The 27,084-nt window shown below is 32.5% G+C and overlaps 1 protein-coding gene across 13 annotated transcripts in view; it reads right to left on the bottom strand.

Moving 5' to 3' along the window:
• The window catches only part of LOC143230443 (uncharacterized), a 133,916-nt gene that overhangs the window by 86,342 nt on the left and 20,490 nt on the right, over positions 1-27,084 (bottom strand). For 12 of the 13 annotated variants that reach the window (XM_076464000.1, XM_076464002.1, XM_076463994.1 and 9 more), the window contains 2 exons: positions 16,203-16,307; positions 1,309-1,351 (listed from right to left, as the gene is read on the bottom strand). In XM_076464000.1, coding sequence (XP_076320115.1) covers positions 1,309-1,351; positions 16,203-16,307 — 148 coding nt within the window. The remainder of the gene's footprint in view (positions 1-1,308; positions 1,352-16,202; positions 16,308-27,084) is intronic. The other variant, XM_076464005.1, reaches the window with a different exon arrangement.

Genomic DNA, 27,084 nt, shown 5'->3' with positions numbered 1-27,084 from the left:
TGATATGTCAATACTATTCATAAGACACTTTCCTCACACTTGGCATATTTCTATTTTAAACTATAATAAATACCAGACATTGGTCTCTGATATTTAATATTCAAAACTGTAAAAAATATGACATGGTCAATAAAAAATGACTTTTTTAACGAAATACACAGTATTCCAAATAAATTGTACATTTCTTAACTGTGTGTGTCAGGTTTTTACATATATGTACAGGCAGGATTCTTTAATTTATTGGCAATACATTTAACAATAAATGAGCAGCAGACAATCCATTCTCTTGCTAAATATAAAACAAACAGTTGTGTATATCAAACAATGCCATAAAAAGTGCTACAATCAGGGTTTCTCAAGCAGGGAAAGTAATCTAACCTGAAGCAAAGTTTTTTCTTGACCTTACATTTCATCTGTACAAACTTTATTGTAAATATAAAAAACTTTCCATTGTAATTATTATTTTACTCTATTTGTTCAAGCATTGAAAAAATAGAAGTACTGATTTGAAATGTACTAAAATGTAAAAACGATATCTTTTAGCTTTTATTTCATGCAACTGCATGCAGGTGTATAAACAAATATGAAAGGCATTTATACATATGAAAATGCTTGTGTTGTGTATATGTATACTCTTCAACACTTTTCTTAGCTATTAGAATCTGATCAAGTTCAGGAATATCACAACAGTATTTTTAGGAATTTACTCTTTAGCAAAAGACAAAGATATAAAGAAAATTTTAAAATGCATAAAAGTATTTACTTACAAGGTGAGAATCATTATTAAATACTATATTAGTAACTTTTAAACAACTCAAACAACAAAAGCCAAACAAAGATTACAATTACAAACTACACTATAAATAAAGCCAGAAATAACCAAGTATCATACGATAAATTGAAACTGTACAATTAAGTCTGAACAAGAAATACATACTAATAAAGGTACAGTTTCTTAAATTCATCTCCATGTGGTTGAATTAACCATATTTATATGCACTCATGTCTTTTAGTGCATTATTTGTATAATCTTCATAAACTAATAATTTTAAAACTTAACAAAATTTATTTAGATAAATATTCATCTACCAAATTCATAAAAAATACACTGACCTTCATGACAAAATTTCTTAAGGTCTTAAGTAAAACTTATCATTTAAACTAATGCAATTTTATGAACATTTTATATATAATACAGAATTTTTCTTAAACTTCAATAACATTGTTATAAACTACAAAAATAACTATTAACCTTAAAGTACAAGTTAGTTATAACACTTTTCTTGAAAATCACACAAAATAACCTACTTTTTACTTGTTTAGTAATCCGTTTCTCAACATTCAGCCAGCACTGTATGAAGAAAAAAATAATTAAACATATACCTAAACTGTAATGCTTTATGGCAGTTCCCAAACGCTTATATAAAAAAGTGCATATTAATTTTGAACAATAATTTTAATTTGCACTGAAATTTTGTCTTAGACTACAAAGCAGATAATGCATGAAATGTAGCAGTTATAAGCAATGTCTTTAAGAATTTTAAGATGTATTAAATATACACATGTTAAAATACCATAGTGGAAACCAAAAGGGAAGGCAAATGGCTTGCTGAAGCATAAGTAGGCTGAAGATATTTAATAACTGACAAAAATTCACAGCTAAAAGTGTTACATAAATTTTCAGCAATGTAAGATACTTTAATCTGTTTGTTGTAGTTTTACTCAACAAGTATAAAAAATATTAACATTCTAATATTAGGTAATATACAATACTATGTAAAATTTATAATAATGTTTTGAACCACTATTTCAGAACATCAACTAATTTTCATACAATTTTTGACACCTTTGCAAGTACTCTTCAGTCCACTGATTGATCAGAGAGAAACATACACTGTTTATTTTATAACAGAAGTTTATTGTTCTTCACAACATGTAGAGATCAGAGAGGAGTTCAGCTTAAACTTCAATGAAGTTTGTAAACCTTTGAATTAAAATGATCTTCCATTATTTTTCTTTTGACACGATTAATATTTTCATATGTACTCCTTGACTTATTTTATTTTATCATTATTATTCATTCATTGAAAACAGCATTAATTTGTTTTTACCATTTTCAATATATTTTTATCTTCTGCAATCTTTTTAAACTCAACCAATTAGGTACCAATGTATTCATCCAATAGTTTTGCATGTTATCTTTTCTATGAGTACACTAATTGTGGTTGTACCTCATGCTACTTGTTTAACCTGGCAAATGTTGTAGCCACAGAAAATACACCTTGTAAATCATACAACAGATAAGCTTTAAGTGACACATAATTAACAGAGTTAAAAACAAAGAAAGTTAACATATGAAATTCCTAAAGGTATAAATTACATAAAAAATATTTAAATAGAATAACATTGTATAGAAGATAATATTTGTATCTCATGAACAAATTTACAACAAACAGTGCAAATATGCAAACGTCTTTCAAGTAAGATTCCTGAAGATGTTAAAATCAGGGCTATAAATAAATACATGCAGATGTGTAACTTGTGCATCAGAGAATTTTGATAACAGAAACAAAATCTCAACTGCTATAAAAAGAAAGTTAAATTTTTCTAATACTAACAATGCATTTCTGATAGGCATTTATCTCCTATCACCCATAGTTATCTTAACCTTCATTTTCCTCTAGGCAATGGTAAGCTTTATAAAAGTGCACCAATAATAGCAATATGTGCTGATCATGTAACCACCTTCCACTAATCCCACTGAGCCTTCTATACATGTGCAGCACATTCCCCACTTTCAAGAATTGGTATATACAAACCCCAAAATAGTGCCAAATCAGTGGGAAAGAAGGGTAGGAAGTGGGTGAGAGGAGGTAAATACCTTTTGTAAATACAATTTCCAGTGATAGAAAATATTAACTCTGAAACTGCACTACCTCTGATCCCCCATAGCTAGAATCCCACACTGGAAAGATGGAGGGACCTGTGAAGGTGCAAAAATAAATAATCATGGAAAGAGCAACCACTATGGAAAAAAAAAAAAAAGGCAGGTGTTTCACAATTAAAATACAAAACACTCCTGAGAATTATAAGGAATACTTGAGGATCAGGTAAAAATCACCCAGTAAAAAAGGTAAGACATACAGAGTGAAAATGAAGATAATATGCAATTAGGGTTAGAGGACTATATATATTAATAAAACAAGTGCAGTTTGCCAGGGCAGAAAACATCCATAGGAAATGCCTTAGGATACAACGTATTATATCAATTGCAGTACCAGGACAAAAACAATAGAAGAACCTTGTAGACGTCTGTAAAATCAACAAATGTGATCCCACCCAAAGAAAACATCCAGTGAGGAAGCTCCTTGGATTGATATCATAATAGCCAAGTAAGGTACACCCAAGTAAAAACATATTAAGGAAGCCCTTGGTATACAATGGATTATGTGAAGTGCAGTCAATCTGAGCAAAAAAATGTCCAGTTGAAGCATCTTGCATAATATGTTTTGTGCCATATTGGGTGTATAATATAAACCACAACAACAACAGCCCTTATCTCATCAAGTCAGTAGAAATGGCTATGAGACTGTGTTGCTGTAAAAAACCCACACATGAGGAAACCTCCATAGTCTACCACTCCAGCAACTGGAAGTGAAAAAGACTCCTTTGCTCCACTAGAAGGAAGACAGGGGAATTCACTGGAAGATTTGGAGGAACAATGAGTGTCTACATTTCCATATTTTGAAAAGCAGAAAGAACCAGATTGCAAGAATCATGGGTCAGTAGGGATAGGCAAAAATCCCTACCTGTTTTACTCATGAGATCCACAAGAATATATACATGTATGTATAGATGGAAAGATACTGATAGAAAAATAAGATGCACAGATATACATACACTAACAAAAAGCATCTTGAGGTAGAATCCTGAAATATGATGTATAAGCAACAATAAAAGAAAAAAAACAAATGATATAACCCAGTCATAGATGAACAAAAGTGTGTAGAATTGCTACAGGAGAAAAATTATATCTGCCTGAAGAAAACACGGCAAATCTGTAGAAAAAGAACAACAAAACTTTAGAGATTTGTCCACATACTGGCTTTAATATTCCCCTCCAAGTGATAGTGGAATTAAGCAGCTAAAGACAGTTAAATGATGAATTAAGTGTAGAATAAACAATGTACAGAGTGTGACCAGCCAGGGACACATCCAAATACACTAGGTGTAGGAGTTGACAAACCCAACCCACAAGCATAATACAAAACAGAAATGCCATGGGACGATGACACAGAAGTAAGAATGACAAACATAGACAACATGAGCCAAACACCAAAGCAGGAAATGAGCTGAAGAAAGAAATAATATGGAAATGAAGAGGAATACAAGTGAGAAAGGGAAGTAAAGCAAAACAACCTAATCAAGTTGAAGTCCAGGGAACAAACACCACATCCAGATAATGTAAAACATGCAAGAATTGGTCAAGGATGTCATAAAAATCAGAACAATGAAGACCACATGCAAGGAGGGGAAGGACTGAAATAATAAGAGAAATATCTTACAAAGAGCAAATTGCAATTGCTTCAAGGCAAAAACCAAGAAGGATAGGAAGAAAAATATGGAGATCCCAATCTGTCAGAACAAATGAAATGTGTCAAATAGACCTGGAGTAAGGAACAGAACAACTCTGAGAAGAGAAACTTTCTGGAAGATGGAGAAAGAAGAAAGTTTGACAGGGCAGCTCCATACAGAGTAAAAGTTGAAACAGACAAATCATGAACAAACAATGAGATGAAGAGCTTGGACAAGTGAGACAGAAGTACAGGAGGAATGGGAGCCCCAAAGAAAAAGACTAATGGCTAAAGCAAGATTTATGCCTCTGGTATATAGATAAAGAGAAAGGACAAAAAGTTGTAGGCAATAAAAAATGCAATATAAGGAGCAAGTCCCTGAGCTGAAGCATGGAACTGGACAAAAGCCACATAGAAAATAAAACATGTTGATGTAAGGATGTAAAGTAACCAATCATGATGGACAGAGTACTCAACTGAACAGAGAAAGGGGCATGGTCTGTTGCTCCAAGAGTGCCAGGACGGAGCTGACCATCTGGACCAACCAACAGAACAAAGAAGGAGAGGTCTAAATAAGGGAAAAGACCCAGAAGTGGAAGAATCTGAATGGAGAATGAGTACATAGGAACTAGACCCTGAGCCAAGGCATGTGACCAGACAAAAGTTGTTCTGAAAGAAGGTGTATGGAGATATTTGGATGAAAAAGAAGTGAAATCAGGGATGATGGAGGAGCAGACAGGGCAGAGAAAAGGAGAAGGTGTTTTGCTCCAGTAAGGGCTAGAGTAGAAGGAACCACAACTGAGTGACCAATACATAAGAACCATCACAGGACAACAGAAGATAAGTCAAATCAGGGGATAAGCACATAGGTGAAGACCTCTCCAATCTTGACTGAAAGCATTTATCTCCACAGCTGAAGGTAAGAAGCTAAATGCTAAAAGGAAAAAGTGTGGCATACCAGTGAGTGGGAAATACATATAAATATGTAGTGTTTGCTGTCGAGATCACACACACAGAAAAATGTAAGAATGAAGGGACCACTCTGTACAGAACATGCTGGGGATGTGATAATAAACTGGCCACAAGGAACATAACTTAGGCAGCATGACTCACTAGAATAATCTCAACAAGATCATTGATTCAGTATCTGAAATCTGGGGTCTGACTCAACAGAGATCAGTACTTGTTACCCCCTTTCTGGGTGGTAAAGCTGATAACAGCAGAATTGCAAAAAGAACCAAAATCATTCTTCTCTGCAGGAAAGATTACAGAGCCCAATGTCCTGCCAAGGTACAGGATGTGGATATGTAGAGCAGCCTCCTTGACTAATAAATGACTCAAACACTCAGTGGAAATTTAGTAACATGGGATGGTCCAAGTGGTTATGAAGGAAATTCCATTGGTCAAGAAGTATTCAATAAAGGAAATGTATATATCTCTGACCCAAGGAAATGTAGTCACAAAAAATGTTCTCATTTTCATCTTTTGCTTATAGGGCTATTAATGTTTCTTCATACAATAACGATCTAATGTTAGAATATATTTAAAACAGGTAGCAACTGACAGATGATGTAAACCTAAAATCATAGATGTATATTAAATATTGTATAAAGTCTCAAATTTTGGATGTACTAAATTGCAGATAACAAACAAGGGAGGTAGAGAAAGAATTTGTTTGCCCTATATTTCACCATGGGCAATAATAACAGTAATGTGTTCAGGTGAAATATGAATTGCAAAATAACATTTACTCATAATCAAATTAAAATCATATAATCAGTAATTTGAAAAATAAAATTGATTATATGATTTACTCATGAATTAAAATTAAATAACATGATCAATGATTTGAAAAATAAAATAGGATTAAAGGATGTATGTGGTATATATAAAATTCCATATACTTGTTGTCCAAGTTGGAATAAAAGAACATTAAAATGTGGTAATGTGATCATGTATTAGTACATCTTCTAGTCCTTCAAAACTATTTTCACAATTGACTATGTCAGTCAACTTTATGGAGTAACACCATAGAAGTACCACAAACTGAAAAACAGTGTCACCAGTATCAAGTTCGACTTCTTTCAATTTCCAGCAAATACTTTCAGCACGTTCAAAACATTTCAGCAATGTCTTTCAACTTGTCGTAGCCTACACAATTATCTGACATCACACTCACATACAGTCATAAGCCTTTTCCTGTATTTGTTTTTGGTTTTGAATTTTGCACAAAGCTATTTGAGGGCTATCTGTGCTAGCCATCCCTAATTTAGCAGTGTAAGGCTAGAGGGAAGGCAGCTAGTCATCACCACCCACTGCCAACTCTTGGGCTACTCTTTTACCAAAGAACAGTGGGATTGACCGTCACATTATAATACCCCCATGGCTGAAAAGGGCGAGCATGTTTGGTACGACTGCGATTCGAACCTGTGACCCTCAGATCACGAGTTGAATGCCTTAACCCACCTGGCCATGCTGGGCCAAGCCTTTTCCTGTAAAATTGGGCTGAAATAAACTGCCCAGTTTTGTCTCTGGATAAATTCTTCATACTTCTTCAGAAAAGCATCCATTTTGTCTTTCATCAAATTTGGACAGCATAGATCAATCAACTCTATCACATTGTCATTCCTGGATCCTTCTTTTTGTTGGGTGAGTTTATCAATTCCCATTTGTGCTCTTTTTCTCCCTATTTCTAGTTTCTCCTTTCTCTTATTTTCTTCCATCTCAGTTTGTGCCACTACTCTACCTTCTTCTCTTCTCTCCCTATTTCTTGTCCCTGTTGTTTAACAAACTCTAGCAGATCACTATTATTTAGCCCAACTTTACTTGGCTCTCTTTTCCATCCTTTTATCAAAACAAGTTGACATGGTTATATTATATCACTGCAAACTCCACACTTCTTTTTTTTTAGCACCATTTACTTCTGTACTTTATTGGCTGTTTGTCAAATTTTTATAAATTTGGATTCCTTGCAGAGGTACTTGTCAATAAATTTCAACAATAACTGGATAGCACATTATCCACTAATTTTAAAATCCATTTAAAACAAGTCACACATGTATTTTGGTAAACAAGACTATTTAGTTAAAGAACTATTATTTGGTTTATTTAGGGATTTACTATTTAAGCCCTTCATAATGGGCTTGTTATAACATATACAAGTATCTCTACATATCTGACACATTAAGTATTTGTACTATATCTTTTAACACACCACGTGTATTTTCATAAAACTTGATATAATTTTAGTAAAAATTATAAGTTTTTAGTAGACAAGGAAAGTCAGTTTTTCTAATGAAATATTTGCACTAAAGACTTTGTGAAAACCATGTTTTGTTACTAGTGTGGGTGTATAAAGTGATTTCATGTTATGATTAAGAAAACTATTCTCTGTCCCCAAAATCTCAATTATTTGCACAATCTTTAAAAATCTCCTAAATACATTTCAAATGTTTGTTTTCAGAATGACTTTATATTTTATATTATCATCAAATAATGAAACTCATGTTTATTATGTATAATACTGGAAAAAAAATGTTATTACAAGATGTGCAACCCCCAACTTAGTAAAATTTTTATCCTATGTCCATGTAAATTTGCAATAGGGGTCATGATTTTCCCATTTCACCTTCATTTCCTATTGCAGATAACTTTTTCTCCTTTTAAATGTACAAAAAGAAATTTGGCAGCTGAATCTGCTACACATAATAGAGCAAAATGAAGGTAAAGAGGTCACACATAGATTTGACATTTAAGAAGTATCTGTCATATTTTTGTCTTTGGACAAGAAAAAAATTCAACAGAAATTACTATAAAAGGCTGCAAATTGCTTACATCCACCATGCACTGTCATCCTTACCAACTGCTGGCACCTTAAGTGAACACTGGCACCATGGGTAATCAGCTTGATTTCTACAATCTATATGGAGTCTGTCACTTAACCAACTTCATCATAAGAAAATTAGGAAATATATATAAATTATGCTTTTTTCATGCTAGAATGACTACACATTGTAACATGAAATTATAAATGTTTAATCTAAGTAGTTTAAGTCTCACAACACTATATTTTTTATTATAGACCTTCTAGTCATGCCTATCCAACAGAACTTGCATTGGCACTCTGCACATGCACTCATGTTACATATCAAGTCACATATCTAATAATATTCAACTAACCTTTAGTTTTCCTGTCTTGGCTGTGTTTTAGTAGACTAGTATTTTGTAATATACAGTCACATTTCAATATGATGTATTATATATGTATAAAGATTATTACTTTTTAGAAATTAATTATTAAACTTATTTTTTAATACATATATATATAAATCTAAAAGTAAAGCAAACAATTATCTCTTCTGAGTGCAATCTTTGACTTTGTTGCTCCTGGACACAGGTTGCTAAGCATTTTAAAATTTTGTGCATGAAGGAGAAAAAAAATTTCCTTTTTTTTAGATTTTATATATACATTTGAATAACTAAAAAATCACAAGTGACTATACTCATACCACAGAATTACACCATAATTTATTAAGTTCAGTGACTGAGATGTATTTAGATTGAACAAAATATGAAACTTCAAGCACACTAAAGACCCCTCAGAGTTAGCTTTCTAACAAATATATAGTGTTCCTTAAAAACCTTTACAACAGTGTGAAACATGACTTTCCAGCCAACAAAAAAAATTATGAACATGTAGAAATTCAATGCTTTGTTCTTTAAGGGGGCTAATCCCCATATTATGTAGTGATGGAATAATAAAGAATCAATACACATATTAAATTTTAGTACATAGATTTGAAGAATGATTACTTTTAAAGACGAAGATTTATTTCAAGCAATGTTTTAGATGTATGTTTTACTTATTAAAGGTTGCTCTTCTAGTGGTAAAATTTTATATGAGCTTGGTGAGAGTTGTATCTCAGTTTAGGCATATACTTGCCACTGCTATATATTATACATAAATAATTCAGATACACAGAAACTATAAATGCTCACTTCATTCCCAAACAAATCTCCATGACAATCTTCAGTAAAACTTTACATCTTGAACTAATGTGATCATATAGCCAGCAGCTATATTAAATTAAATAATGCAATGTACCAACTAGCTACTAGTTATCTATACTATACTTTATACTGAATGTATAAAGTTGGTTACCACATCAAGTAATCTTCTGCCCAAAACTGAGCATAAAAAAATAAGAAGCAAACAAGATAAACATAAAATTGGGAACTTAAAAACCTACAACTGGGATCGTATGAAAAAAAAAGAAAGAAAGATGCAAGAAATTTGTGACCCATACCACTGTAGTCTGCAATCAGGTAGGTTGTTATTTTAGATAACATGGAAACAAAATAATGGTTTGTTGTTTGAGTAAATAATATCTCCAGCCTTACTTTCTTACTTTTTTGATGATTCCTATTTCCAGGTTTTTAAATTCCCAATTTTTTTATCTATCTTGTTTGAACATAAAACTCACTAGTAAAATAAAGTAGGCTTATCAGAGCCCAAATAGTTGCTGCTTATATTTCTCACTACTATAAACTGCAAAAATCACATAATGAAAACCAATTGAAGATTACAAAATCTGTAGCTATTTCTAAATGCTTCATTTCTTGTAAAATAGTAATTTTACCAATTCATAATATGTCACTAGGTACGAGATTCCTTCAATGGAAAATACAAGTTTAAACCAAAGACAAATAGTAACCGATGCACTTTAGTTAAATAAAAGGCTTCTGCAGAATTAGAAACTGCATCAATCTCATACTTTTTGTTCAATGTAAGTTGTAATGCAAAAGGTAATGTAAAAAAAAAAACCTTCTCCACAATGTTAAAAAGTTTTGTGTTTGTGTGTTTTTCCTATAGCAAAGTTACATTGGGCTATCTGCTCAGCCGACCGAGGGGAATCGAACCCCTAATTTTAGCGTTGTAAATCCGGAGACATACCGCTGTACTAGCGGGAGGCAAAAAGTTTTGCATAATTGAGTAGAATGCAATGACTTCTCAACCAGTCTATATCTTTAACAGAGTCAACAAAGTATGTACATATAATGTTGCCAGAGCAAGATGTTGGGTTGTACAGTCTGTGATGAATACATACCAGAACAGGCATGTGCAAAGATGAGTCACCTCAGATACTCATATCAAGGAAAACACGATATTATCAGGCGAGTATATCTACTGGAAATAGTCTATTTCTTAATGTAGGGAGTAGCCTGTACTAGAATTTCATGAATACATTCCAGCTGTACCACTGACTGAAGGGTGCATCAACTTAGTTTCATAATAGGGTGATTATACTGACCTGAAGAGGGAATTCTATATATTGATCTCCCCAATTTCTCCTCCTCTTTTTTCTAGTGGAGAGGTGTTTAGAATGAACAGGAATTTGCTATCACCTGTATAACTATCTACACTAATAGACTGTGCAAGGGATCACTGCAAAAACAAATATTAGTCAGAAGTAAGGACAAGACTAAAACTGGTGAAACCTACCTACCTCTCATGTAAGATTTGGAAATATATATATATATATATATATATATCATGTTGATGCAATATTTCAGTAAACTATATCTTAGCCCTTTCATGATGGGCTAATCCATCAGAGGTCATGTCACTGTATTTACTGACTTGAATTCAAAATTTTATTAAACTACTATTTTATGATTTATCTCAATAACTCTGAAATCAACTTGAAGAACATAATTCCAACTTTAATATTATATACGAGTTAATTTCTTAATTTAAAAATAAAAATTAAAAGAACACCTTGAAATGTTCATTTAGTCATTCTACCTCCACGTACAACATCACTTCTACAACCACTAGATAATGGAATTATACAGCGTATAAAATTGAAATATAGAAAATTGATGCTTCAGCATACTATTGCAAACATGGACAACTGTAAGGAAACATCTGAAATGACCATGAAAATTCATGTGTTAGATGCAATTGCATTTTTAAGTCATTCAATCAAATGTGTAATAAAGTGCTTTCGAAACTGTGGATTTATTCTTGATAATGGCAGAGATTGTGAAGAAGTTGTTTGTTATGACGATTCTAGTGAAATCCATACTCTGATTGAGAAGAATGAATGCTGAAAGTTTTGTGAACACTGACTAGAATGTTTTAACAGAAACTGATGAAATTGATTTAAAATATATAATAGAATTGCAAAATGGTAACAGCATAAGATTCAGAAGATGAACAAAATGGAAAAGACAGTGAGGAAATAGAAATTCCTACTTCTTCATAAGTGTTAAGTTATATTAACGCTATCAAATTGTATGCAAAAAGGAAGGAGGAAAATGAACTTCATGAAAAGGCCATAGAATTGGCATTCTCTTTTAACTGTTTGAGAAAGTCCATTAAAAAATGAAACAGTTAAAATTTGACACTTTCTTCAAATAAATTTGATTAAGATTTTGTGTACTTATGCATATTTTGAATGTCTATTTTTTCTTATTCTAATAAATATAGCATAAACAGTATAATAACTTTATTCACAAAATGTCTTTCTTCCTTGAAACAAGCAAGGATAATATTCCACTCAAAAATTATATACAATTAAGGAAATTCATGTTCACTGTTCAAGCCAGAAATTTTACTCAGTCCCATACAATTCCACCTTAAGACAGGTTTTACTGTATTATTCTTTTCTTCTACCACACACATTCCTGTTGGGAAATAATAAACAAGTACTATTTATCAGCGAGTTCATTATTTCTGTGTTGCACAAATGTTTTCTAGTCACTATATAGTAACACAAATTGTTTTTATTTATATAAGTTTGCGACTTTTCATTGCATAAACATGATCTGCCAAAACAATTTCAGTAAAAATAAACAATATAGAATAATAATCAAGGTATCAAGTATTAATGCAATTGACAGATCTATGTACATATTACTGATGCCCAAGTTTAAAAATCAGTTTCTTAATTATCACAAAACATATATTGTATAACAATCTAATTCAAATTTTCAGTGGGGCTGAGCCCGGCAGTTGTGCACGTATGTGTGATATTATACTTCTTGGTCTGAAAGTCATATGATCTTCTCACTATTAATTAACATGAATCTAGCATGTGACGAAGTTAACTGTATGACAGGCAAAAAAAGTATGGGTGAAGTTTAAAGGTGTGTGTTCTGTAAATATTCTCATAATATCAGTCCAGTGTACCAGGGTACTTGTACCATCCTGGACAAAACACTCCAATTTCAGTGGAGTCCAGTGCAATTCAAAATTAGAGAAAATGACAAAACTGATATTAAAATACTGTGATAGTAAGTATTGAGTCAGTCTTTCAAGCTTATTTCATTGGTTACTGTGAGACTATATAGCACTATCCAGTTCAAATTCAGCATTTAGTTTCAGATAAAAGTTATTCTTGGAAAGATTTGGCTATTTATGTAATGATTTTTGTATATTTTTATGTATTCACTCCTACCTTTTTTCTGTAGTGTTTGATACTGTCATTATTAAATCATAGCTAATTTCTGCAAACTTTTTTATACTGGCTCTAATTCTGCAAATTACATCAACTTCATATACACAATCAAACAAACACCATATAACAGTGATGGAAGTTACTGTAAAAACTAAAACCAAAATGCCTATCACAATATTCTTATCTGAAAAAGAAAAACTTGTCTATTGACAGTCTTTGTTTTTATAAATTACCTAATACCAAAAGATTTCTGTAATCATAACATCCAAAAGTGTTGGTGATAGTCCACCTATTAGATATTATATAATTATCTAACCAATCAAATGTCAAACTAGGTAGCAGATATGAATGAACAAATTAGGAGTTAGTCTCAACTTCTGCAGCCATTTGTAGGAAGGCATTCATCCCCAATATTTTGGCATAAAAGAAAGTTCTTACAACAGCTTTAGTGCAGAAGTAAACCACCCTATATTCCTACATTTGTTTGGCTCCCAACATGAACCAACTATATGATGTAATATGGTAATACTGCTTACTATCTAAGTAACTCCAGTTGCCAATGAAACAAAATAAGATAACTATGAAAAAAAGTCTGAATCTCGTGAACTGTCATAAATGTGAATAAAAGAAATCATGTGCAGCTAGATTCATGAAAGTGAATTCATAAAATAAAATGTCTCACCACACCAACCTGTCACATCTTTCTTCCAGTACTTGTTAATAAGTTCTCTCATGTTAAATCTGTATTATGGATAACCAATAGTAAGCCAAGATTTTCATCAATGAAATGACATTACATTGCTTTCTGAATGGAAAAGTGTCAATTTCTCTTTTAGTATGCCCTTTATTCCCATGGAAAAGACAATAAATAACTTAGATGAATTTGTAACAGCTCTTATTGCATAGTTAGAAAGCCAGAAAAACTGTTACAATTAGGGGAAATTTTACACTTTATCGCATATTATTATTCTATGTTTTTTGGTGCATTATTACCATTAGTATAAAAAAAGTAGGATTAGACATTACTGTCCACTGACTAATTTTATTTTAAAGTTTTAACACCCATATGATCATATTAAAAATACATTTATATTTCAAGTGGGTTTCTTGTCATCAAGAATTACAGTTTTACTGTCCTTTGAACCATGTCTATCTACTATTCATACCATTATTAGTTGTAAACCACTTGGGAAATGTGAGGTTCACATATTGCTATTTATACAAGAACTCAAACCAAAATTAAACCAATGCAAAGGAACACCTTTATACCTATGTTAATTTATAAACTAATATCCACTGCAACGGCCCCTACAATCTTGTATCCATTTACAGTCTTGTTCCTTAGACATGCCCAGCAATGGGCAGTTGCAAGCACTCTTAGTGAACCTGAAGATAACATAAAAAGGCTGACACATTGTTCTGTATTTTAATTAAAGTTTTAATACCCATACCAGCAATCTTAAAAATACATTTTAACTTCAAGTGGGTTTCTAGTCGTCATAAATTACTGTTTTATTGCCCTATGAACCATGTCTATTAACTATATAGCTATATGCACCATTATAAGTTGTAAACCAATTGGTAAATGTGAAGTTCACATTATGCTATTGAATAATATTACTCACAAACTTCTCTGGGCTGCTTCCATGCATGCTTCATAAAACATTTTTATTATCATTAGGAGATATTTTACCTAATGTAACTTTAACTAACCTAAAGAAATCTTTATTTTTACATTTTAGTTACTCTTATAGTAATAAATAAACATCAAAACCAAGAAATAAAGTAGTTACCCAAGGATTTTTATTGTTAACTGTCAATGACATTTAACCTTACTTTTTAATAGTAATGGTAATAATGCACTAAATTTTTATTTAAATAAATAATGCACCAAGAAACACAGAATGATAACATGGAAAAAACAGACAATTTCCCCTAACTATCACAATTTCTCAAACTAGGGGAAAATTTACAATTTTTTAAATATTGCCTTATAAAATTAAGAACTTGAAACTTGTTTACCATTAAAATATAGATTATTAGTCATGATTTTATCATATGCTAATTTGTATAACATTAACAAAAAACAGTTTAATTAAAATTTGAAGATAAGTGGTTAAATGACCATGACATAAGCAATTAGACAACCCCATTGTGAAAGGGTTAAAGCTATTTAGAATAAATTGATGTAGTTTCATGTTAAAATTTTGAAAAAAAATCTAAATCCCCCTTTTTTCTTTCATCTAAATATATATATAACAATTTGGTAGTGTCAAAACTATAAAAACTTTAAAGAAGTTCAAAGAGGTCACATGATTGATCAAATCAACCAAGTCTACATTGAGAAAGAGCTAACTATGCATTGAAAATAACAAGTTTCAAAATTTTGTAATTTGTAACAGGAAATAAAAAAAAACTTACCTCAGTAACAATACCTATACAGTGCCTCAGAAAAATGAGTCTTTGGTATACATAATGTACTACAGAGGAATACTGCATATGGAGGACCTGTTGCCTCCTATAGGTGGATAGCTACAGCCTAATGCCAACTGCACAACAGAGTGGCATAAAAATGTTGTTTTTCTGGCAATGGCACAAGATAATAGCTCTTATTTCTGCATAAATATTAGTAGCATTTTCAAAGACTGTTCTTTCAATAATTCAAGTACATAAAATGAATTGGATCAACACATTGAACTTCTCGATACTGGTAAAATGAGATACTGAGATATGCAAAATGGAAGCCAACACCTTTTTTTACTCAGAATGCATATTCAACAAAATGGACTATAGAGATCAGCAAACCAGGCTGCAATCTTACACAGTGACTATATAAATCACATATTAAACAACAAACATTGGTGAACTGGGATGTCTGGATCATAAACTGGCCAACTAAGACTTTGAAAGTAGACTGCACAGTTAATAAACCAGATAAACAGCACTACTAAATTTATTTAAGTGGAAAATTTAGTTCAGAAATCTCTGCTACATCTAATTCATGTATTTACAAATTGCACTAATCAGATTAACTAACTAAAATAATAAAGTAGCAAACTGGCCTAATGAAATATTTTTAAAAATATAACTGAATATTCTTAAAACCCAAAATAATACCTTTTGAAAACCTGCAATAATTCATATGTGAAACAAACTAGCTACTTACTCTATTGTCCTCATTATCTCTAAATGTAAGGCCAAAATAATCATTTTCCAAAAGATTCAGTTGTCCACAAACTTTGTCAAATGGTTCTGATCCTTTTGCCTTTCTCTGAAAATTAAAGAAATTATTTATTTTTTAAATATGTATAAAGTCATATAGTGTAACATCAAACAGCAGTTAACGTTTTGTGCTATACTGAAAATGACCAAAGAAGGTTGAAACGTTGTTCTCTGCTTCATTAGTAAAAGTGTTAATACCCATACCAGCCATCCTGAGATACAGTTAACATGTTTATGCCTCCCAATAAAATGCCTGTATTAAAATCCTTCATTGTAACAAAACAAATACTACATGGTCAATTACTTTTGCAGGTTTTGAAAAAGTTAAAACAGATTCAAATTTCTTACTTCTTAAATTATAACCATTAGGTAGGTACATAGTATTTACTGGGGAAAAAAAAAAAACTCTTAATGTATATAATAAAACATGACACCTTTGCAAAACAGACAAAATTTAAAATATCTTTTCTTAATCTCTTGTCTGCAGGCTTTCAGCACATGATCTTAAGAAATGTGACCTAATTAAGGAAAGGAAATGTCAGCATAATATATATGAATCCATTGTGATCCACCAAGATATATATATATGGGTCATTCCTTCCCAACTCACCTAGGGCTTCCAAGTTTATATCATAGATTTGCTTGAAAGAAACTTCAAGCAACAACTTTAATTTGATTTTTTTCAGCCATGCACAATCCTAAAGCTTTATTCCATAAATATGATTTTTTTAAAGATCATGACTCTCAAGAAAACATCTAACCTTGTTTTTTTATTGCAAATCTGTGCATTTCAAGCCTTTGTAAAACAATGAGTTACCATCAACTCTCTGAATACTTTTTTTTTGTAATGTATCCCAAGAGTAGGGACAAAAATTTGCTTTACACCCATTACCCCTGCATCCAGGAGCTTGTAGTGAGTGCCTAAAATTGGCTACAAAGCTAATTTTCTTTGTTTCTCTGAAATTGCACGTTAAATTTTGACTTTAACTTCTCGCAAAATGCTGGAATCTGAATGTATTGAGCTCAAGTGTTTACTGGTTATAAATAAAACCCTATAAGTAATACTTCAGTTTATTGGAAGTGAAGTGGCTATAAAGCTGATTTTCCTTTTTTTTTCTGAAATTGCATGTTAAATTTTGATTAACTACTCACAGAATGTTGGAATCTGAATGTATTGAGCTGAAATGTTTACTGGTTGTAAATAAAACCCTATAAATAGTACTTCATTTGCAATAAACTGCTTTCATGCCAATAAAATCATACAAGTTGATTCAATGGATGATATCCATTTTTCATACCAGAGTGTGAAATCACTCATTTTTAAAATTCAATATCTTAGTCACTTTTTCATAAGTTCAAATAAAATTTTGAATAATGTAATATTCCCACACTTGTATTAAACTACATAACTAATTCAAAATTTATCAATACCACTTTTTCAAGAATGATATATCACAATCCTTGAAGAAATAATCAATGTAGCTTTCTAGGATCATTACAACATGACATGACAGGCTGATCTTATATTATTTATTCATATTTTGTTGTGTTACTCAGTTTATACAGCTGATAAACTTTCCAGTATCAGAACAGACTACAATCTGTACAAAAATCATCATACGTACAAAAGTGTTGTAATCAGTTCAACAGAAACTGATGGTTTCTTTTGGCTACTCCAAAAATTATTCATGTATGAAAACACACTATGCTATTATAATAGCAAATTGGCAAACAAGAGATTTATGAAGGTAATAAAGTGGTTTATTTTGGGGCACATAATGTTCTATCAAAACATGCATGTTCTTCCACACCTAAACAATTTCATCATGCTTATAAATCCCTGTTCATCAATTTACTGTTATTTTATATAATGTCTGTGATATGACATACCACACAATGCCACGGGCTTCATCTGCTACCTATTGAGTACTGAAGTTGAAACAAAAAGTATTTCACAAATCTAACTCCTTAAAAAAAACCCTGAAAGGTTCTCATCCCCTAAATTAATCAGAAGATCCAAACAAGTAACACAGAATACAACAAAGAAAGGACATGATATAAAGCTTCACTAAAGGCTTTCAGCATTTAACACTGCATGCTTGAATCACATCACAGAAATCAGTTCCATATTGCAATCCTTTTTTGTAAAGCAATTAACAATATAGATTTAAAAAAAAGTAACAATATGGAAATGCTTTCTTTTAAATGTTTTAGTTCAATGAAATATCAATAATTTCCATTGTTGTATATATCATAAATCCACTCTCACTGATTTGTATGTACTTAAAATCAACCCACTACTATTCATGAATTAGATATAATCAAATATCTATTACATAATAGTAAGATTGTGTACTGGCACATAAATCTATAAATAAGAAACTCATTTTCTGAAAACATGTTTCACAATTTAATGAGTACCATGAATTAGACCTGAGTGATAAATAGAATATGGTAGCTGATTTTTCATCAAGCTACTTGAACAATTACATCACATTCAACTCAATGATTACTCTCAAATGAGACTTTAGTCAGATCAATCAGAAATAGAAATAAACAGAAACACTAATTTCTATTAATTCATTATTTTTGTTATGTTAACTGGTTTTATTCATAATTTTCATTAACACATTATCTTACCTGAAACTTATTGAAGTAACTCACACTTAAAGATGATCACTTACATTAACTATTCACTCAGCTCTACCTTAAATACATGGTATATAAAAAACTGTTTAAAAGTTTGTAAACACAAATTTAACTTAGCAATGTTTATCTTAATGTTAAGCCCATTTATTACTGTATATTGCTTATTACGTTTCAGCTGCTATTAAGATACACTGGAACACAATTCCTAGCAAGTATAAGATACTATGGTGAGTTAAATCCAATGTATCAAACCTGGCCAAAAGATATTTACCTAAAAATACCAAAACCTCATCACATGAATGTATTTACCAAGTTCGTATCAGAATTTTCCTCATACTGACATAGACAAAACAGGTCATGAGTTAGGGGCTTAGTGAAAAGAACAACCCTATCTACCTTCGCACACATTTTAACATTGGTATTTTGAGCCACAAATACCAAATTTCTATACAAGGAATCAGGAGAAACTTATAGAGAAATAAAAAGTTGATTTCACAGTTGAAGCATCTCATTTACCTTTTCACAACGAGTAAGGGTTCAAAAGCCATGTCATTACGTTTGTTGACTTAAAATCAAAATTTTATTGAACTACTATTTTGTATATTTATGCCAATAAGTTTAGAATCAAACTACAGATTATAATTCAAACTTTAATATTATATATGAGTTAATTTTTAATTTAAAAGTATTATAAGAATACATCCAAATATAGACTTTAGTGAGTCACATGGTATGTTTAAAATTAGATGTTTGTGATGTCAATTTCTTAAGAATTACAAACTCAAATTACTAATATTATGAAGCTAGAACATAAAATTAGAACCTCAAACATTTTTATTTTGTTGATATACAGCTTATGTACTGATTCATACATGGTGATCCCATTCAACTTTTTCCATTTTTTTTGAAATAGTCCCTTACTGAATAACCAATCACCCATTTAGAATGTACCCAGAGTAGTTTTCCCCACTATTTTAATCTTTGAAAACACTACAATATTCTTTTGATCCAAGAGTTCAATGAGGTAAGTGTCTTTGGTCTGCTTGAAGTTCCATATATTTTAAAATATGAATAAATCTTAGTTACTAAGCTTTATAAATTATAGTGAAATTATATGGTATAATTGTAGTTATTTTTTTAGTCATTCTAGTGTATATTTATAAGATCTTAAAAACATTTTTAACATCCACCACACACCAAATTTTAAAACACTTAAACTACATCCAGCAAGGATAAAGTACAAAGGTTGTAGTGAGAAGAGAATTGTTTGCTTTACTTCTTGATTTATTGATCTATATTAAAAAAAAAAAAAGTTGAATAATTTATTTCTAAATAGTAATAATTTTTGAAATGTGACTGTATATTACAAAATACTAGTCCACTAAAACAATTTTGTAAATTTCATTTTACGATTAAAGAGTTTTATGCAAGAGAAAAATTTTCAAATTTCACAAGCAAAGTCTTCATAACCTCCAGATAATTAGCTTTTTTTATCTGTTATTTTTCACTATCAAATTGGAATCTCTGTATGTGTTCAATAGATTTGACTGATCTTGTAACCACCATTGAAAATTAAAAAGTAAATATAAATTGTGTTTTTCTTTATAAAATTACTACAAATTATAACTGTAAGAAAAAAAAGGTTTATTCAAAATAGTTTGAATCTCAAAACATTATACATTTATATATATACTTATTATTTTTATTATATTGACCTTTCAGCCACTACTGGTTAAGAATGAAGTTACAACAACGACACGTGCACAACAATATAAAATTTACATTTATTCTTTACAAAGTGACCAGTCTTGGCTGTGTTTTAGTGGACTAGTATTTTGTAAATACAATCACATTTCATTTACAATACATTGGGTATATATATGTATATACATGCATACATATATATACACACACACACACACACATTACTATTTACAAGTAAGGTATAAAACCTATTTTTCTTAAAACATAGAACAGTGATTAAATAAGTTTATTCTTGAATTTTGTGCAAAGCTACACAAGAGTTATCTGCACTAGCTGTCCCTAATTTAGCAGTATAAAACTAGAAGGAAGGCAGACAGTCATCACCACCCACTGCCAACTCTTGGGTTACTCTCTTATCAACAAATAGTGAGAGACTATCCCATTATAATGCCTCCTCAGCTGAAAGAATGAGCACGTTTGGTGTAACTGAGATCAAACCCGCAACGTGAGCCAATTGAAGAAGTATAGCAAACAATTAACTCTTCTAGTTACAACCTTTTTACTTTGTTGCTGCTTGTCAAATATTGCTAAGCCTTAAAATATTGTGTACATGGAGGGTGTGAAATGAAACATTTTTAAAAGATTTTATATATACATTTGAATACCCAAATAATAATAAATTACTGTATCAATACCACAGGAATTATTTATAATATAAGAAATTTCTAACACACTAAAGGCTCAACAATGTTGAAAGAAAAAATTGATGCCATTATATATGATAATGGCTGGGAAAACCACTTGTGAGACATTCTGAGCTTTCAGTTGGTTATTCATATTTCATATAAAACAAATTAAGTTATGAGGGACTGTTTCCAAAACTCAAAAGGAGATGAGTAGGAGCAACTGTGTTTAATTCAGTGCATTAGTGTTATTTCATCATATAGAAGAGAGAGGTTTTTATTTTATATTCTAACTTGTAAATATCAGTAATGTGAGTTACCAATTCATCCAAAACTACAGACTTTGTATTCTAACATCACAAACATCTAATCTGAACCAGTGCTGCATTCAACATACCACATGAAACATCTAGAGGAAGTTTAGGTATGTTTTTAAGACTTGTTTTTAAATTAAGAAATTGAATAATATATAATACTACAAGTTGATATCAAACACTGACATAAATTCATAACAGAATAGTTTAATAATATTTTGAATACAGATAATAAACACAATGACGTGGCTTTAAACCCATGGCCTACTTGGAAATGATTAAGGTGATGTAGTCATTACACTACATTTTTGAACCAGAAAAACCTATAAAATATCAGGGCTGGCTTAGGATTCATGGCATCATAGATGAAAAATATAGAGTTATCCTCTCCCTGTTATCTTTGAAGTGTGCTTGTTTTTATTTTGAACCTGAAAACAAAGATGTTGGCAGAATGTTAGTTATCCTACAGAAGTTGTGAAATGTAGGTGTATAATGGGTTCTCTATACTTTATACCACATGCAAGGGCCTGCTGAAAAGCAATGTGGTTTGAAAGTGTGGGGTACCTACCAAAGATACTTCAGGCCCATTTTGAGCCTTGTGTGCCATGGGGCAAGCAGGGTTCCACTACGGACAAGGATACCGTGGAAAACATGTCAAGGGTTTTTGGAATGCATTGAGCAGCTGCCTGAATAATACTCTCAGTAACTGCTGCCATGCAGTCACCTATCTAAGGCATTTGGACAATGGCAAGAGAAAATAGTGAAAGAGGGCCAGTTGGCCTGGTCCAGTTTCCATCAAGGCACATGGGTCAGGTGGCACTGACCATGACCAGTCTCTCTCAAAATAAGAAAATGATAACTATCCCATTGATCACTGTCAATCCTCCAAGAAAACCGAGAGAAAAGTTAAGGGGAGCAGATAGAGAGATCAATAGCAGTAAAAAACTAACTAGATGCATGAAAATAAGTATAAAACCCAGTACTGCAGAGAGAAAGGTTGTGATTCAAGAGCAGACACTCTATAGAGTAACCCCTTCCATCAATATCAGCAACAACCTAAAGGGAATTATGTTTATAATTAAAGTCCCCTAAAATTAAAAAGGTAGATGGCAACTGTTCAATGAAAAAATTAAGATCTGATTGATAATATGTCTCTCCAGGAGACAGATAGAGAAAACATACAGTAATGGTTCGATCCAAAGTAACTATTTCCAAAGGTGTATTAAGCTGCAAATAAGAAAGGGTACGTGTTGGTTAACTACCAGTGCATCCCCTCCCTGCACTCCTCCATCATAAAACCTGTCAGTTCTGAAGAAAGTAAACTGCTGAAAGGAAGCTGTATAGGTATGTTTCAAAAACATTTCCTGTAAGGAAAAATGCACAGGATGATAAGAATCAATTAAATCCTTAATGTCATCTACATCAAAACATAAACTTCTCAACATACCTCATGTTCAATGACTGACATGAGATGTAAAAGTCGTCAACATAGAGCCCGTTTCCAACAGTGAGAGGGAGTTGTTCAGAGATGGCAATAATTTTTATACTGAAAAGTGTAACACTCAAAACACAGCCCTCAGGGACTCCAAGTTCCTGTAAAAAAAGAATGGGAAAGTATCGAACCTACACAACTTGGAATCTCCTGTCCATTAAAAATTTTTAATGAAAATGGGCAAATAGCCATGTAACCCATATATATGGAGGTTTTGCAAAATGCCATACCTCCATGTTGTATCATAAGCCTTCCCAATGTCAAAGAATATTGATACAAGATGTCATTTGAGAAAGGCTTCTCTGACTGATGTTTCAAGTCGAATCAGGTGATTCATGGTGAAGCGCTGTCATCAGAACTCACACTGGGTGAGTGAGAGGAGGTTGTTTGATTCAAGGAACCAAACAAGACGAGCATTAACCATCCTCTCTAAGGTCTTACAAAGACAGCTCTCATTAAAGCAATTGGATGGTAGTTTGAAGTAATCTCAAAATCCTTCGTAGGCTTGGATAAAGGTTGGACAATAGCCTCGCAACAGGTATCAGGAAAAACATTCTCCTGCCAGATCCGGTTGAAAACAATCAGAAGAATAGCAAGAAAAGCAGGAGATAGATGGTGCAGCATCTCACAGAGTATATCATCAGGTCCAACCGATGCCAGACCAATGAAGGGTCACAGTTTCAGTTCTACTAGTGTAAAGGTATGAATATAGTCACAGAGACAATCAGCACAAAAGGAAAGAGGTGATTGTTCTGCCTGAGTCTTGATGGCTAAGAAGATGGAAGAAGAAGCAGAAGTGCTAGATACCTGGCAAAAGCTTTTATTTAGAGTATTGGTGATACTCTGGGTATCAGCTACTTTCTGGCCATCAGAGAGCAAGATCAAGAGGGGGACAGAGTTATATTGCTCACTGACCCTTCAAACCTTGTCCCATATAACTTTGGAACTGGTGGTAGAAGATATGCTGGATGTGAACTTAATCCAAGATTCCTTCTAATTTTGACATCTTATCCATTGAGCATGTGCACAGGCCTGCTGGAAAGTGATGTGTTTTGAGAGTGTGGGATATCTATGGAAAGTATCCCAGGCTCATTAGTTGCAGGCAGGATTCCACCACAGACGAGGATATAATGGAAAACATGTCAAGGTTTTAGGAATAAACTGAGCAGCTGCTTGTATAATACAGTCAGTTACTGCTGCCAAACAATCATCTATTGATGGCTTAGAGACAATGGCAGGATCATTTCATTTTTTTTTTAGAACAATTCTTCTGGAAGCACAGAGATCTGTCTGCACTCCCACTGTAGTTGTGGATTAAGTGCAGCAGCATATATCCAAGAAGTGGTGAACAGCAACTTTTGCAGTGAGCACACGTCAAGGAACCACAACATGACATCTTTGAGTGACTGAACCGCTGACACTGGAAACATCCAAGAGGGTTTGGAATGTATGGCTGTACCCTGCAGTTAAGATAACCTGCCTTGATGGTGGCAGGTGGACGTGGTGATGTAAATGTCCGAATGAGAATATTGATTGCCATCATAATTCCATCTTTGAAAGAGGAGATATGCCTCACTGCAGAAACTTCTTGAGTGGAGAAACCAGTGAGATTCTCTGACTCGAGGATGTTCTTCATATATGTCTCAACAATAGCTTCTCGTTATTAATTCAAAGTAGCATGAGGTGTAACCTCAACATGTATATCCTCAAGTGCCTTTGAATGCAAGAGAAGTTCACTGTGTTCAGATGTGGATGTTTCTACCAAAATCTTACCAGATCAAAGTTTCTTTACTGACTTTGGAGAGCCAGCAAGTCCCTCTCGTCCCTTCTGAATGAAAAAGGGAGACGTATGCCCTAAAGGTTTGTCTAAAAGAGAATGTAGGATAACAAAATGAGGTACAACAGTTGTTACAGGTGTTGAAGATTACTACTCAGAATCTTCAAGACGTGGTCGTTTACCTATGGACTGTGTTTTCACTATTTTATTTAAGTTTTTAATTGGATGATCCATTATAAAAAAAAGGAATATTTCGGTGCCCACTGACCCCACATACCATGGAGCCCTATGAGGTGATGCACTACCATGTCATACAAGGACACTGCAGCAACACCAGGGTTTCATGAGCACTATACCCAAACGGCAGCATCAGATACAATGTCCACAACACCTGTTGAGAACATCCAACACTGGTACTTGGTCGACCCTAGCCCAAGTGGACCAGCCAATTGACCTAATGGTGGCCACCCGAAGGCCACCCATCTACAGGAATTTGAGTCCAAAATGGTGTGTTAGGGTTGGACCCCTCAACCACCAGGATCCTCTCCTTCCCTTCATGGTACGCCATGCAGAACAAACACGTGAATGGATGTTTAGATCCTAGAGGAGGTAAACTGAAAGAACAGAACCTTCACTGGGAGTTCCTCTCACCACATACAGGAATTCACACCGTGGGGACTAAGACTGTGATGAACAATGTCCAACTTAAGTCAACATAATGGTGACTAAGACTGTGGTATGGGTAGGGGAGGTTGTACAAGTAAAGTAGGAATGGTGGTTGTGCATACCAAGATGGAGTCACCAACAGAAAAAGATTTGGAGAGGTTTGGAATAAGGTTAAAACTCTAGAAAAGAGTACAATTCCTCTAAATTAACCTAGATTACAAAGGAAAATTAAGTTCTACACTGACAAAAATTAGGATAAGGCACATAGTTTACAATGACAAATAAAATTACTCAAATAGAATAGCAAATTAGATATTACTAGATGAAATATGTAACTCACAAACAATCTAATCCTACCTAAAGTACTTGTTAATAATGAACTAACAAACCCACAAAATCTGTCAAGTTTACAAATGTGTAATATTAACAAACATGCAAAATGATAAAGTTTACCTATAAGAAACCAAAGTAATAATCATTAACTTAAAATTCGTCAGAAGTAACTTACATGACAAAGGACACAAATATCTAACTTACCAAATTTAAAGTACCGGCAACAAAAAATACTTAATTCTACCATGTGTAAATAAGAGCAAAGTCACACAAAGGGTATTCCATGGTGAAGTAATTCATACTGACTAGAAGCCCACTTGAAGTGAAAATGTATCTCAGGATGACTGGTATGGGTATTAACACTTTTACTTTATTAGCTAATAAAGCTTTGCAAGTAAAAATGTTAATACCCATACCAGTCATCTTAAGATACAAAGGGCATTCAAGTCCTGGTTACTCTGAGTGAGAAGTACACATTTACAAACTTACCACATATCCTCTGCGAGAACTGGAAGCGATTAAATGAAAGGATTAGAAGAACAATTCTCCACCAAAGTAAATGAAAACTCCCAAAGAAGAGTAGAGTGTGACATATCAAAATAAGAAAATGCCAGAAAAAAATAAGTCCAAAGTGTCCTCTCATTTATTGTATTCTTCCTCAGAAACACTGTCACACTGAAAAGAAGTAATCACTGACTGAACATGTGAATCTGGTTTCCTGCAAACAAAGGCCTGTACTTCCTTTGCAGATAAAGTTGAACCAATTTATTGGAAGTCATACCAGAAGCATTTTTTACTGTAAATGAAACTTATATGGTTGATATACTGATTAGAAATTCATACAAAGATCTCTTGTAATTTGGTAGCAAATAAATGTAAACACAGTAAAATAAAACTGTTGATAAAATTGAAATGCCAAAGAAGCATGTTTATGAATGGTAGTCACATGCAGAAAACACACCTAAATAATACTATAATAATTGAGAAAGTGAGGATTCAGCAGGAATAGCAGAGGGAGCTAGCTGTGCCAAAATAGATAGTGCTATACTGATGGTGTAGAGTGCCATGAAATTGATGGGATATATTAACTGGGCAGATGAAGACTAAGATGATTCTCTATGACAAGATACAATATTGTATCTGAAAGTAACTAACTTTTCCTTATTCAAGTTGCATCAACTTTTGTTCTTTAGTGGGTAATGTCTCTT

This window comes from Tachypleus tridentatus, chromosome 10 (assembly GCF_004210375.1).
Source record: "Tachypleus tridentatus isolate NWPU-2018 chromosome 10, ASM421037v1, whole genome shotgun sequence".
NCBI classification, from domain to species: Eukaryota; Metazoa; Arthropoda; class Merostomata; order Xiphosura; family Limulidae; genus Tachypleus; species Tachypleus tridentatus.
This window is presented reverse-complemented; position numbering and strand designations above follow the sequence as displayed.